The sequence below is a fragment of the Lissotriton helveticus genome, chromosome 1_1, assembly GCF_964261635.1.
Source record: "Lissotriton helveticus chromosome 1_1, aLisHel1.1, whole genome shotgun sequence".
NCBI lineage: Eukaryota > Metazoa > Chordata > Amphibia > Caudata > Salamandridae > Lissotriton > Lissotriton helveticus.
Window position 1 is genome coordinate 781,064,017 of NC_136057.1, and position 14,852 is coordinate 781,078,868.

Here is a 14,852-nt window from a genome sequence, read left to right on the forward strand (position 1 = left end):
CACTTACAAATTTCACGAGCCGCCACTGCAAATCAGGCAAAACTATTACAATGGATAACAAAGAAAATCAACTAGTTTTGTGCACTATTATATGTATTCCTGTATGTACGTATACTTAGGTGGCATACCTATCGAGATCCTAAAAGCACTTTACACGATAAGGAATTCACAGTGGCTTGGGGCAAAAGGAAAGGAAGTGAGTGAGTGTTAGACCCCAGTGTCAAGCGGAGGGTTTCAAGTGGAAAGGGAAGAGGGAAACGACGCAAATGGAAGGCTTGATGGCAAGGATGCATAGGGTGAGGGGAGAGCCAGAGTTATGTGTGGTAGAGCAGTCCGCTAGGAGCGGACACTCTTCAGGGTTGGTCCATGACAGGGATGGAGAAACCACAACAAAGTAAATCAGATTAGACAAATCAAATCAGGCTAACTAGATTAAACGTTTTAAACCAGTGAAGGGTGACCATACCTTTTTTGCTCTGGCGCATTCGAAGTCGCTCACTATCAAGTATAACTCAATGTTCCCATCAGTGCTTCTGCAGGGCAATTAACTATTTTTTCAAAGCCTGGAATTTGATATGGAATCTAGTGGTCACTGTAACACTAGATATTGAGCACATTCACATCCTGTTTAAAAACTCCATTTATGTTTCGTCTTCGCACGCCACAAGAGCATTGCTTTGCTTTTTTTGGGTTGTGTGGTTTTTTTTTTACTTCAAGTCAATTTACGTGTTGTTAAAGAAGACAACTCCACATCATGATTTTTACATACACAGTTGGTCATTTTGGCATGCATGTTTCAGACGCATACCCTGACATTTGGAACCCTTCTTGCTTTCACACGCCAGAAAACCTCGCAATAAAACGTTCTGTTGTGGGGTGTGTGTGCATTAAGTTAGTAAAGCAACAATACAGATGCAGTTCATTTGAATTTACAACATGCCCTTCTTTGAGCGGGAATCTATGGACACTTACATATTGGGCCCCCTTGGGTGGCGCAGCCTTGTCCGGCGCCCCTCCGACGGTCCCGGCGGCGCTGCGGTCCCCCTCGCCGGGCCTGCCCTTCTCCGCCGCCTGGGCCCCCACCTCGGTGGGGAGCTTGACATCCCCCACGCCCAGCACGTCGTGCTTGTACTTCTTCACAAACTGCTCCATCTGCTTCACCTCGCCGGGGGACAGCTCGTGGCATTTCGAGGGGTCCTGGTCGTGAGCTGGCAGCTGCTTCGCCAACTGCTTCTTCCGGTACTGCGCGCCCTCGGAGCCGGCCACCGGCTGCTTCTCCTTCGGAATCATCTCCATATAGCGCCTCGCCTAGAGAAAGAGGATGAGCAGCGGTCAGAGAGCGCGCGCCATGTCACTTACAACACCTCAGAGCAGAAGCATTCACAGTGCGGACCAGAAGACGTGCCAGGCCGTTCCCATCAGCAGCAAGCACATCCATGTTAGCATTCATGGAGACAAGTTCAACCAATCAAAATGCGTTTTAATACAGGCTTTACTAACCCACGTTTAATCATCTGCAAGGTGGAAAGTACTCACAAGACAGCGCCGTGAAAAGAATTACATTAGTACAGTGTAGTGCTTTCCAATCCTTTGAACGCCCATAACCCTCGCATGTGCCTATTCTGCGGAGACCCCTAGTCTCCATACTTACCGGCCCCCGCATCCTGCTGCTGCCAAAGGTGGGAAATAATGTCAGCCAACAAAGCCTGGTATCAGTAGTGGACGTTGTTGGCCGCAGTTTATTAATAACCAAAGACATATTAATAACACAAACTGGTGTCAAGCAATCTTCCATTTTTCGAACATTACTCATCAATCATAATTGGCATATTACACATTATGACACCCTCTTCTAGTAGCCGGTGTCAGTCTCTTTGTGCCCTCTTTAGTTCGAAAATGGGGCTTGCACGCAACCAGTTTGTTGCCAGTCTATTGGTGCTCCAGTGGTTGGTTGCCCACGCCTTCTGCGTGTTGTGGAGGGGAGCTTTCCAGTCGGGAGTTAGGTCCCCAGCTCGCTACCAAATTGCGCCCTGCCGTCCGGCCGGGTCTGGGCCGCGAGTGCCGTCTCCCCCTGTTACTCCCCTCCTTTATGCCGCCACGTCACCCTGCCGTGCGGCATTCAAAAGTGAGTGGCCATCCTCTTACACACCGCCCGCCGGTGTGTTTTCTTAGCCAACCAGTGTAGGATTTCCGCCACGCCGCAGGGAGGCCCACGTCTCACTGCGGCTCCCCCCCTGCACCTGGTTCGTGGGTCCCACCTTTCTCCATCTTTGCTCTTATTTTATATATATATATATTTTATTTTTTTTTTATTTTTTTTAGTTGCAACCTGCAAGTGACATTGCACCCCACAAGTTATCCCAAAACACCTTCATCCCCTTTTCTGATAGGTGTACCCCGTCTAGCCCGTAGAGCTCTGGGCGACCCGGGTGAATGAGGCCGTGCCGAACTGATTCCAGGCCATTGGCGAGGCAGAACTTGTGCATTGCCACGTTTAGCTTCCTTCTTGCGTTGTCGACGGCCTTGTTGGAATCGGCACCTCTCCAATGTTTCCTGCTGATCATTTCGGACCAGACCACCGTCGTGGGTCCCAGCCACGCAGCTGCCTTGGTGAGGTCCCTTTGGATGGCTTGCCCGACTGCTTTTCGCCCTAGCCGGGTCAGGTCATTGCCCCCGAGGTGGATGATCAGGACGTCGGGCAACCAGGCCGAATCTGCCATGAGGCCGTCCAGCGTCGGCAGTAGCTGCTCCCATCTCATACCTGGCTGCCCTATCCACCGGATGTACGTCGCCTTGGGCCTGTTTATGCTGCGGCCCTCCTGCCGCCACCAAGACTCCATCCGGGACACGAATGAGTGCCCCACCACCCAGACCAGCTGCGGGCGACCCCCTGTCGAGAGAAAGTATTCCGTTAGGTGGCTTTTACTGCGCACCGTGTGCATTTAAGAGTGGGCGGGGGGGGTGTTGTCACCCCGCCGTGCGGCATCCCAAGGCAACTCCCTCCCCTTCTCCCCCCCCCCCCCTTCGGGGCTTTCTCTCTCATTTGTCTTCTTCCCCCGTTTTTTTTTTTTTTTTTTTATACGAGGTGAGGGCGTATGTACGACTTGTACGCCCTGGAGCGCCATCTGCCCACTGCCTGGATCCTGTCCTCCGGCATGCCATGCTGCGATGCCGAGGTCGCAGCGCCGATCCTGAAAGAGTGAGAGGCAAACGAAGCCGCGCAATACCCGGCTTTACCCAGGCCTTGGCGCATTATGGCTGTAAACTGGAACTTACTCAGGTTCTTCCCGTCCTTATGTATGAAGAGAGGGCCCTCCCCAGCTGGTCGAGCCCCCATGTACCTGAACAACCAGCATACCGCGCAGAGCCCCGACTCTGGGATACAATGGAGACGTATCGTCGTCCCCCTCCTTGCCCTGTCCGTTTTGGACTGCCTCAGTGTTAACTCCACTGCCCTCTCCATTGGCTTAATGTCTCTTGCCTGCAGGCATTGCTGCGCTGGGCCCGACTTGCTGGGGGCTACCAATTCGCTGACCCGGAATGCTCCGAAGAACGCCGTCGTGAAAGCCGCCCTAAATAGCAGCAGCTCGTATTTATCCGATATTAAGCCTGTGAGGGCTCCAAGGAGCTGCCCCAGTTTGGCAAAATCGATGGGACGCCTGTTGTCCTTCTTTTTACCTTCAACCCTCCTCCAGCCTTTCAATGCCGTCTTTAGATAGGCCGAGGTAGTGGGATCCTCGCCTGTGTAAAGCCTTGAAAAATGGGCAATGGCGGACAAATGCGCCTGGGCCCATGATCTCGTTTTTTTCGCCTCAAATGCCCATTGCACGAATTTTTCGACTGCTGTGCGAGTCTTTGCCCCGTCTTCCAGCGATTTTAGGCCCCCAACTCTCATTACTGTGCCCGCGTATGTCCTGTATCTTTTGTTAGCTTCTGCGGTAAGGGACTGCCCTACTAGCCATGATAAGTCTACTCCCCCAGGTCCCAGAGGGACGATGGAAAGGGGGTCATTTCCTTGTCCGCCCCGGGCACCAGTTCTCTGAAACGCTTCATTTGGGACCGTGAGAGTGCGTCTGCTGCTGCGTTCTCTGCCCCTGGCACGTGGCGTGCTTTCAGCTCCAGGTTCCCTTCCAGCTGTAATTTAATTAACCGTCGCATTAGCCTCAGCATGTCCGGGCATGTCGCTGCGCCTCTGTTAATGGCCTGCACCACTCCCATGTTATCTGACCAAAGGGTGAGTTTCAGGTTTTTTATTTTCTCGCTCCAAATGGTCAGTGCCACAATGATCGGAAACAGCTCGAGAAACGTGATGTTCCTGGTGAGCCCCTGCGCATGCCACTCGTCTGGCCACTGGCTGGCGCACCAGCTGTTTCCTAGGACCGCGCCGAAGCCAAGGCTTCCGGCCGCGTCTGTGTACAGGGCTATCTGTTCGGCCGTTACCCAACCTGCTCTCCAAATCAGCACCCCGTTGAAATCTTGTAGGAACTCGTCCCACACCCGCAGGTCCTGTTTCACGCCTGCGCTCAGCCTGATGCGGTGGTGCTTGTGGGTGACGCCGGCCGTTAGCCCTGTTAGGCGCCTAGAAAATACCCTGGCGGGCGGGATTACCCGAGCCGCGAAGTTGAGCCTACCTATCATTCCTTGGATCTCCCTCAGGGTGGCCTTGTTCCGACCCCGTAGTTTCGACACTTCCTCACGGAATTCCTTCACTTTGCCTGGGGGCAGCCTAGCCGTTCCCGCTATAGAGTCCAACTCTATGCCCAGGAACGTTAGACTTGTGGTCGGGGTTGTAGTTTTTTCCTTTGCGAGGGGGACCCCTAGGGACCTGGCTAGCTCCTCGAAGGCTGCCAATGTGTTTGCGCATACTGCGGAACCTGCCGGGCCCGTGAACAGAAAATCGTCTAAGTAGTGCAGTTTTCCACCTTCCTGGTGCCGATCATGCAGCGCCCATTCTAAGAAAGTGGCGAACTGCTCGAAATATGCGCATGATATGGCGCATCCCATGGGCATGGCTTTGTCTATAAACACGTCCTCACCCCATTGGAAACCCAGTAAGTGGAAACTGGAAGGGTGGACCGGCAATAGTCGGAACGCGGATTCAATATCAGCTTTCGCCATGAGGGTCCCTCTGCCTGTCGCCTTCACCAGCTCAATTGCGTCGTCGACTGACGCATAGCCCACTGAGCAAGCTTCGGGGTCGATACCGTCGTTCACGGAGGAACCTTCCGGAAACGACAGGTGGTGTATCAGCCTGAATTGGCCTTGTTCTTTCTTGGGGACCACGCCTAGCGGGGAGATGACTATGCCTCCTTGTACTTCCTTTGGGAGAGGGCCCTCCACTCTACCCAGTTTCACCTCTTTCTCTATCTTGGCGCTAACCACTTCGGGGTGTTGGCTTGCTGACTTCAGGTTGCTCGCCCCCGCCGAGGGGAGCGGGCCATGAAATGGAATAACAAATCCTTGCTCGAAGCCCTCGACCAGTGACCTGGCCTCTGCTTTGTTCGGGTATTTGTTTGTTAATCTGCGCAGCTGTTGAGTAATAATGGGGGATCTGGCCAGCTGGCGCCTACAAATGTCCATCAGTCCCCTCCTTTCCCCTGCGCTGGGGCTAACGCTTCTTGCTCTTTTCCCTCTTCTCTCTTTTTGCTTCGTGTTTGGAACCTCTGCATGCGGCGGTGGTATGCTTGCCCCCGCAGCTAGCGCATGCATGTTGGAACTTACAAGACGAACCCCATGAGCAGTCCCCCGCCTCGTATTTCCAACAGATCGCCTTAGTTGCGGTTGGGGAGTATGATCTCCCGTTCGACCGCCTCTGATAAGCACCACTCTTCCCTTTTTGGTATGAGCTCCGAAAGGGCTGGTCGCCTTTCCCGGCCCAGGCCCTAACGTCTTTGGCTGTGAGCATCTTGTGGATGAAGCCGGAGACATCCTCCTCATTCCACTCCATCTCGGGGTGCCTCTGCATTTTTAATCTAAACCCTTTATCGTACTCTAGCCAAGCATCGCCCGGGAACTGCCTCTGTGCTAGGTGGATATTGGCCTCGTACAGCCACAGATCCGCCGCGCAATGGGGGAACCTCTCCACTATAATGCACGCCATTATTCTGAAGGCGTCTAACCAATTGTCGAACGTGCGCTCTTTTCTGGCCCCACGCCTTTCTCTCCTGTCCTCCTCTTTCTTGTCGCACGTGGTTAGATCGAGGCCCTCTAGCTGTATTTCAAGCAGCGAAAATATGTCTATGAATTCTTTGCGCCATATCCTCTCTTTTACCGCTAGGGGGATGAGACATGCTAAGCCGGTGGCTTTCGTAGTCAGGGACGCCGGGCCGGGGGATGGCCTGATGTACTGATCGCTGACTACCCCACTCGGAGGTGGGCTCCCAGCAACGGGGCCGTAGCCCCAACCGGGTAGCGGGGAAATCTGTTCCCCCTGGGCGGACAAGCTTAACTGCTCCTGCACTCTTGTCTGACGGGCCCACCCCGGGTCGACCATGTGCCACGTGAGCCCTGCCGCTTCCTCCGTGCGCTGCTCCCTAGGCCCCGGTACCCCTTGCCCTGTGCCATTAAGTAGCCCCGGCGCCAGCGATTTTAGACATTCTTTTACGATGTTGCTAATATGCTCACCCTTTTTCTTTTTGCCGGTCGTCTCGCCCTGTTCGCTGCCCTCTGGCCTCGGCGGAAGAGGTTTCTGACGCACTTTCCTCGGAGGGTTCCTCTTCGACGTTCTCTTCATCGGCGTGTTTTTCGGTTTCTTGGGTGCGGAAGGCCCTGGTTCTTCGTCCGCCTGTTCCACCGGTCTGTTCTCTTTCCCTTTGCCCAGGTGAGGGTGAAGCCAATCGTCGCCGTGGATGGCCGATAACTCGCGGATCTTCCTCAGTACCTCCGCCATCTCGTCCGGCTGGCCTTCCGACATGTCGTGATTCTCTGCGCACTTGTGTGTGGCTTCTCAGTTTCTCGCGTCTGCGTCAGGCCGTCTGCTGGGGGGCACAGCAGACTGCGTGTGCTTAACCCGTGACCCGAGCTTGTCGCGGTTTTTACCTGTTGTTGCTTCGGGGGAGCTGGCACGGCGCGCCGCGCTCCGTACAGCGTCCTCGGTGGTGATGACCTGGATCTTCTACCAGCGCCTCGTCGTCTTCCCGCTTCGTCCCTCGCCGAGTCGCCTTCAGTCGTTGTTGCCGTCGCGCCGTTCTCCCAGCTCCTCGAATGCGATGTGCTTCTGCTGGGAGGGCGGCGTCGCTTAAATCCTCCTGAGCCCTCCATGCAGGTCTCAGGTGAGTCCCCCTGATTGGGGGGTTCAAACAAAGCCAGGTTGACCATTGGACGCCCCTTGGGGGCGCCGGGTCAACAGGTCACTTCCGGTCGGGTGGCTGGTGCGCACCCCTCTTCCGCTGGTTCCTGTGCGCATCAAAGCGCCCAGAACCAGTTCTTCCCCGCTGGTGGCACCACGAGGGTTATGGCGCCGGCCTTCGAGCCTCCCCCACCCTTCGGGCGGGTGCGGCGGCCTCTGCAAAACCGTGTAATAAGCCAGCGGAGTGCAACAAAGTGTGTTCTAGTACAAAAGAACAAACAGCCACTGAAATTCGAGAGGTCTATCAGTTGAGCGTGTTTCTATTAACGGAAATACAGAAATGTCATTCCCACATCCCAAACACAGAAAGAGTACACCAGAGTGACCTAACCCCACCGCCACACTAAAAACACGGCTGTTCAGGGCTCGGATTAGTAGCACACGCACTGCTGAGGTGCAACTGACACCGCGGGCCACACACAGCCTTTAATCTTTCGACAAAACTGCACTGAAAGAAGAGATTTCTATTCAAATCATGAGCTCTGGTTCATCCGGCACAAGTACAAACTGCAGTGCGGTTTTCATTTTTTACTCTTAACATAGTCAACGGGTTGTTACCATATACAGTAACAGAAGCTTGAGAATATCTGACGGCTTCCTGCAGCTGACAAGACAAGACAAATGACAACCTCTGGTGCAAGGGCCTCGGCGAGGCTGCTACGTACACTCCAGAATGTGTCCTTGCTGCTTGCTACACAACGCTGCTTGTGCGGGTCCGACGCACAGCACTGGTAAGAGATATTACTCAGTTAATAACCAGCCTGTCGGCGAACATGGACGCCACACTTCTAGCTTCACCCAAGGGTTTAAGTGGGCAGGGTCCCTCCTGGTCTCAGAGCCTTTAGTAATTAAAAACGGACATTGAAACGGGTCCCTATCTTAAGTCCTTAACTTTAGTGACAAATAACACTGATCGATTTCTGAACATTGATTGCAAAAACTGTTATGGTAATTCATACCAGCTATGTAGTTCCTGTTATATTTCACATGCTTTACATCAAAATAACAGTCGGGTGGCACACTATAGAGATAGCAGACATTCGGTGTGCATGTTGAAGCCACACCCTTAATTACATAGGCCATGTACCTATCCAGACCCTCTCCTCTCCCCACCACACATACTTTTTGCATTCCACTTAAAGCTCTGGCCCCACCTAATACTTCTGGGACAATTCTGTTATCCTGGGCTATCAGTTCATCTCCTTAGGGTGCCATTTGCTCAGTAGACCTGCCCAAAAACTGTGAGTGCTTAGAAACAGGACACAACTCAGTATTGAGAAGGATGCCGATTTTAAGCCAGCATTCACAGGGGTAATCAGAGCATGGGGAACAATTCAAAGCTCAAACCTGGTGCTGTACAACGAGACAGACAATATCAAATAACAAATAAACAATGCTTCCATTTAGTTCTATGCCACGACTCATCTTGGCTACAAAACATGTTAAACACAAAACAACGTGTTTAAATTGGAAATTATATTGCGGGATATAAAAAAAATCATAACACTGACATTGGCAAGAAAAAGATCAGGATGTTAATAGGTAAGAAAAGGGTTAGGTATAATAAAGAAAATAGCATAAAAGTAGAATAAAAAAAGAAAGGTGTAATGGGCAAGTCCCCCATAAACGTAAAAAGAGGGATGTGGTGGGAGCGGATGGCGAGCCCTACTTGCCATAAGCCATTAATTAAAAAAATAAGATAAGAAATTATTAATGAAAAATTAACTCTCAACTTAGGATCTAAATATCAACTGATCCAAAATGCTTTTTTAAAGTATTTAATAAACATGATAAAAATCACTTAGTACCAGTAGGCATAAGTGTCCATTCTACACCACCATCAAGAGTATTCTACAGAATGCATTTCCTACCAATGTCTGATTTTGGACCGGCGGAGCCCATTCGTAGGTGACCGTTTTTATGGAGACGTCTTTCTTTGCAGCCACAGGGTTGGTTAGGATCATCACATTTCGCTTGTACGTAGGGATTCCATCAGTTTTCAGTTTTCCGATCAGGGCGGTATATTTTGTATCTTCAAAAAGCTTTCCCACTTTGCGGTCATCTTCGTTGCTTGACACAACATCATGCTCTTCTTGGCCACACTTGCAATTTCTGCAGACTTTCCTAGATATTAGACATGGGGTTTCAGCAAAATAAACACAAAGACAAATTGAGCCAATTCTGACAAAATGTATATAAAAAGATTAACTGATCTATGGCACGAAAATGCATATATAACGATAAGACAATGAGTGATAGTAGAAAACTTAGATGTGTATATTTTGTTATTGAAAAATGCAAAACATTGATCGACACATAATAAATTGTACACAATTCTAGTATTATTTACGCAACATAGTTCTGTTGCCTGGACAAGGCTCATTGATTAGAGTTGGCTTGTCTTCCGACTTGGATCTACCATTTGCCCGAACACCCTGCCAAACCAACTACGACATACTATGGATCTGATCAGTTTTAAAAAACTATTAAAAACACATCTGTTTAAACAAGCCTTTTAGATTCCCGGTATATGCGGTCTTTGTTTCTTCTACGCGCCAGGACAGTCTCGACTAACAGTGCGCGATACAAATCAGCCTATAACATAACAAGCTACTGGGCCCAATGTGATAAGGTAACCTCATTTACAGTCTTCTTGGAATTGGGTAACTATTTGTTAAGGGCAGAGGGGCACAGGTCTTACATTCACATTGTGCAAAACAAATACTATGCAACAGAACAAGAATTTATACCAAGTCAGTGAATATCACGCTATTTACTACAGTGTTCTAATAAACACAGTTTGACTCTTATTACAACAGTGCAATTGGCAAATGTCTAATTGTAATAACCTCTTGACTGACAAGAGGAAGCAATGCTCATTGTTCTATCTTTGGAACTGGTCCTCTGCATTCACCTACAAAAATGTGGAGAGGGGTTCCCTGGCACAAAGCAGTTTGTCTTGTCACCCGCATTCCGATTTGGTAGGAGCCTGGCTTATTTAAAGTAAAAGAGGACTGTATTCACATATTGTAGGCAATCTTGTGCCATGTTAGGCAAAAACAGTATAAAGTTAATAATCTACACGAACACGTGGTAGCTGTAGCATAAAAGGACAGGCTTTGTTTAGGAGAAATGTGCTTAAATAATTTAGGCAGTACTAAAACAATATTTAAAACAACAATCCAAACAGTACAATTTCCAAACCTATTTAGTAAAAGAAAGATAAACCAGATGAAAAAAGCACGACCAAAATGACAACAACTGGATTAGGGGATCAGGAGATTTTTTGAAGAAAAAGGGGCAAGCAATAGTGTTCAAGTCAATAACAACCTATATGCACTTCTAAAAGTGGCCACCAGAGGAAACTATTGTAACAAAAATGAAAAAGTTACAACCTAACTCTGCTGCCCCACATAGGCTAAGAGGGCAGGGCCAGTTACCTTACAGTCTGGTACATTCACATTCTCAGTTCAGTTTATCCATCTTTTACAGATTATGTATTTTTACTGCAGGCGATTGCAGAAAACCTTACTCTGGGGAGAATCCAAGATTGCAGGACAGAAGGGCCCCTCCCTGGAGCTTCCCCACCCCCCACTGAGGCTTGCTTATGGAAATGAGAACATTTCCTCACCTCTCAGCAGACCCACTCAGCCAATATCTATATACAGGTCACTTTTGCCAGTCAGTGAAGCCAGACTATTTACAGGGCAGGCATTCATAGAAGGCGACCTTGCACCAAAGCCTTGCCTAGAGTTAACAGCCCACCAGCGGAGTCCTTGTCTGTTCAATTCATCCTCCTCCCCTTTCATTCCTATGTATCAACAGGTGCCCTTGATGTCAGCAGGGCGTCTGCTCCCAAAGATCCTCTGCTCTTCCCTTGAAGCAGCTTCGCACCTTTTCAGCAGAGCGTTGGCATGTAATTACGGGAGAGGAGTGACTTCAGGACCTTAACACATTTTGGTACAAAACATTATTCAGCTATATTTACCAGATATCTGCGTTAACAAATCAGATGTTCTGGTGCAAACAGTTGTAATGCCAGAAGCACAGTGATGTGAGATCTGCTAATTTTGACAACTATGGTGCGATATTTGTTGCATGCAACTATAACGTGTAATGTCCTGCAGTACATCAATATGACATTACGTCTGCTACATAGAATTGTTAACTGTGCAGTTGTAAATGCCCGTGACTGAAGATCTACAGTTGTGAAAACAGGCAAGGCACGGTCTGTGACCATTTGTGCATGGCTGTGTTTCGTGCTTTGCACCTCAAAGCAGAACTGCTGGCTTTCCCAATGCTTGTTTCCAAATGCAGAAGCTTATTGTCAAGCAACGCCTGTTCAGTGAAATAGACATATCAAGGCTTACTTAAGTTGTGTCATCAAACCGGAAGTGCAGGAGTTTAAGTTATTAAAAATAATGTAGGTGACCTGGGAAAGCTCGTGGGTGACAGAACACTATTAAATGTAGGGAGTAGGTAAAACTGACCGTAGCAATCAACGGGAGGTTTAGGATACATTCAACAGAACGTAACAGGCGTGCAGACATGGAAGGCGCAAAGTAATGATGAGAGGAGAACAGTGCAATGTCGAATACGCATACAATAATTCTCGATGCAATATGCTAATTCCGTCAAGATCTGCTGGCATACAGATGCAGGCATATCAGGACACTGCTGCAGAACCTTGTGCAAACATATTGCAGTGAATGTTCTAGCAAAGATGTCAGGGCATGTCACTGGCAGGGGCAAGCAGAATACAAGCCAATGCACATATTTCTTCTCATTAAGTTTCCAAACGGTATATTAGTTAGCCAGACAATAGACACAGCTCTTCTAGTCACTTGTCTTCATTACTAGCTACCCGAAAACTTCCAGTGCTTCATGGAGAGTGAGGACTGCTTATGCTCCTAACGTGAAAGTAAACACAGGTGAAGTTCTCCTCGACAATTTGTAAAGCATGTTTTTATATTATCATTTCACTTTTACACAATTCTCTTAGGCAGAGCAAGTAAGGCATATTCCCCCACATGCATCAAGCATTTTTGTAGTCGCAAACGGTGCGATTCCTTAAAATCGGCCGTTTGCGAATGCAAAAGTGCTTTTTGGGATGCATGAAGCAATTTTAGAATTCGTAACATGTTTGCGAGTTCTAAAATTGCGGGTGCTTTTAAGAAGTCGCAGATGTGCGATTTCTTAAAAGCAATGCATCATTAAATTTAAAACTGTAAAATCGCAATTAGGGTGCCAAATTTACCGAGTGGTTGAACCACTCGGTAAATTTGGAAAAAGTGTTTAAAAAGCTGAAAATGTTTTTTTTTCAACATTCATGTTTCACACACACATGTCCTTAGGACATGTGTGTGTGAAACATGATGCGAAAAATACATTTCAGGGGTGCATGGGGGGGTCCTTTGGACCCCCCCCTGCACCCATGAAATTTTCTAAGTGCCACTCGCAATTTGCATTGACTCCTATGGGCCTTTTGGCCCATAGGAATCAATGGGAATTGCGAAAATTAACTTAAGAATTCGGTATTTATTTGGGATTCTGTAAAAATTGCGATTTTTACCGAATCACAAATGAATACCGAAAATAATGATGCATAGCATTTTGCACTTCTTAATTTGCGATTCCTTATTTTTCGCAAATTAAGAAGTGCAAAATGTCACAATGATGCATGTGGGGGATTGTATTAAGGTGAATTAGGATGAGATACATATCGCCTTCCTTAATCTGCGGAGAGATGGTTAAAACTACTTGACTAAATAGGCGCCATTTAAAAATATGATGTGGTGCCTTTTTTCGATTTGTACAATTCGATGCCACCTCTAAGGAGGCATACTCCCGGAACTAGGAGCCAGGTGTACTATTTACTGCTCACAAAATACAGGTCGCAATTTGCACCCAGTATTTTGCGATCATTAAATCATTTTTCGAGCTAACATATTCAAATATGTCAGATTGGAAAACTCCAGTTCGGAGTGGGCCGCTATCTGTCCTATCTCATTAATATACATGTGGTCGATCACAAATTGCGACCCACTGTGGCTGGAGATCATCAGGAATGATGGCCTGCTGGGGTCAGCAAATCTCCATGTCTGTGTTTGCCTTACACCAAAGAAAACCCTTTAAATACCACGTATTTTGCTTAAAGGACGCATGGCTGCAAATAAAGTAGAAAAGTTTACTTTTTTGTTTGCTTGAGAGTTGGCAGCATTCCTTAGGCCCAATGACTACTTACACCTTTTTTATATTCACAAAGGGTAAAGGGTCCCAAGGGGAATCCTTCTCTTTTGAGAATGGGTTAACACCCTCATTTCTGCAAAATTTCAATGGCACGCGACCAGTAAACTATTTACAGAAAGATAGCAATCGGTATTAGGATGGGATACCTCCAACACAATGTTTTTAAAAAGGGATTCCTTATCTATTTCGAAGCCCATTTTTAAAAAAGCTACAAGATCCTAACGGGTTTAGTACATAGTAAAAAACATTTTTGCAGTCGCAAACTCTGAATCTGACCATTTTAGGCCAAAAATGCTTTGTACATCTGGCCCCTACATGGCTAGTTGTACAATGTTCATAACATAGGTGGCTCCTCAGTGAATATGCTCCTCATCATCCTTTCTTGGTTAAATACGTACCCACTCGTTTCACCCTCTTGGGCTGTTTATATAACTTCATGATTAGTGTCTATGAGAGTTATACCATCATCTAGTGGACACAGGGAATATCACTCCTGTACACACAGTTGAGACCATTTTACTTGCAAGACTATCTTTAAACCCTTGCGAGCTGCGTGAATTTTCGCACTGTGCGGGCGAAATAAAGAGTGGGCGAGGTTCGGACGGTCCTCGGCCGTCCTCTGCACACGCCCACCGTGACGTCGGACGGCCGGGGGCCTTCAGCAGGACTTTTTGGTGAGTACCACACTACTCTGTAACCCGTGGTGGATTAGTACAAGTAAAATAAAAATTGTTAATTGGCGCTGTGGACATGTGAGTCTGTTAGTTGGATTAAATAGGATGAAGGAAGAGTCTAGAAAGTGTTTTATGGGAGAGCATAGTGATAAAATGAGTTTTGGGATCAGTCAGAGTGGGGGTAAAGGATATATTAAAAGAGGTATAATGAGAGAGTAGTGAATTGGAGAGAGTTGCCAATTCTTTTTTTTTTACAATGGGAGTAGAGAAATAAATAAATAGATAAATAAAAATGCATACATGTTAATAGAAAGTAATAAAGAGAAATAAAATAGTATTATATAAAGTTCCATATGCATGGATAAATATTTAGAAACACAGACTTTTAAGTGTTGATGTACATAAAGCTAATTTGTTTATTTTTATTAATTTGTTGGGCAATTTTATGTTTTTTTAATTTGACATTCGTTTATTCATTCAAATGTACTTTTAATTTATATTTTTCTTCAATATCTCAAAAGTGAAGCACTTATAGATACAATTGTTGTGATCAAATGTACACATTGTGATAGATTAAATAA

At 47.6% G+C, this 14,852-nt stretch overlaps 1 protein-coding gene across 1 annotated transcript in view; it reads right to left on the reverse strand.

Annotated features, from left to right (window-relative positions):
* TES (testin LIM domain protein) overlaps positions 1-14,852 on the reverse strand; it is a 213,790-nt gene that overhangs the window by 126,706 nt on the left and 72,232 nt on the right. The window contains exons 3-4 of the mRNA XM_078674357.1: positions 9,220-9,472; positions 973-1,308 (exon numbers count right to left, since the gene is read on the reverse strand). Coding sequence (XP_078530483.1) covers positions 973-1,308; positions 9,220-9,472 — 589 coding nt within the window. The remainder of the gene's footprint in view (positions 1-972; positions 1,309-9,219; positions 9,473-14,852) is intronic.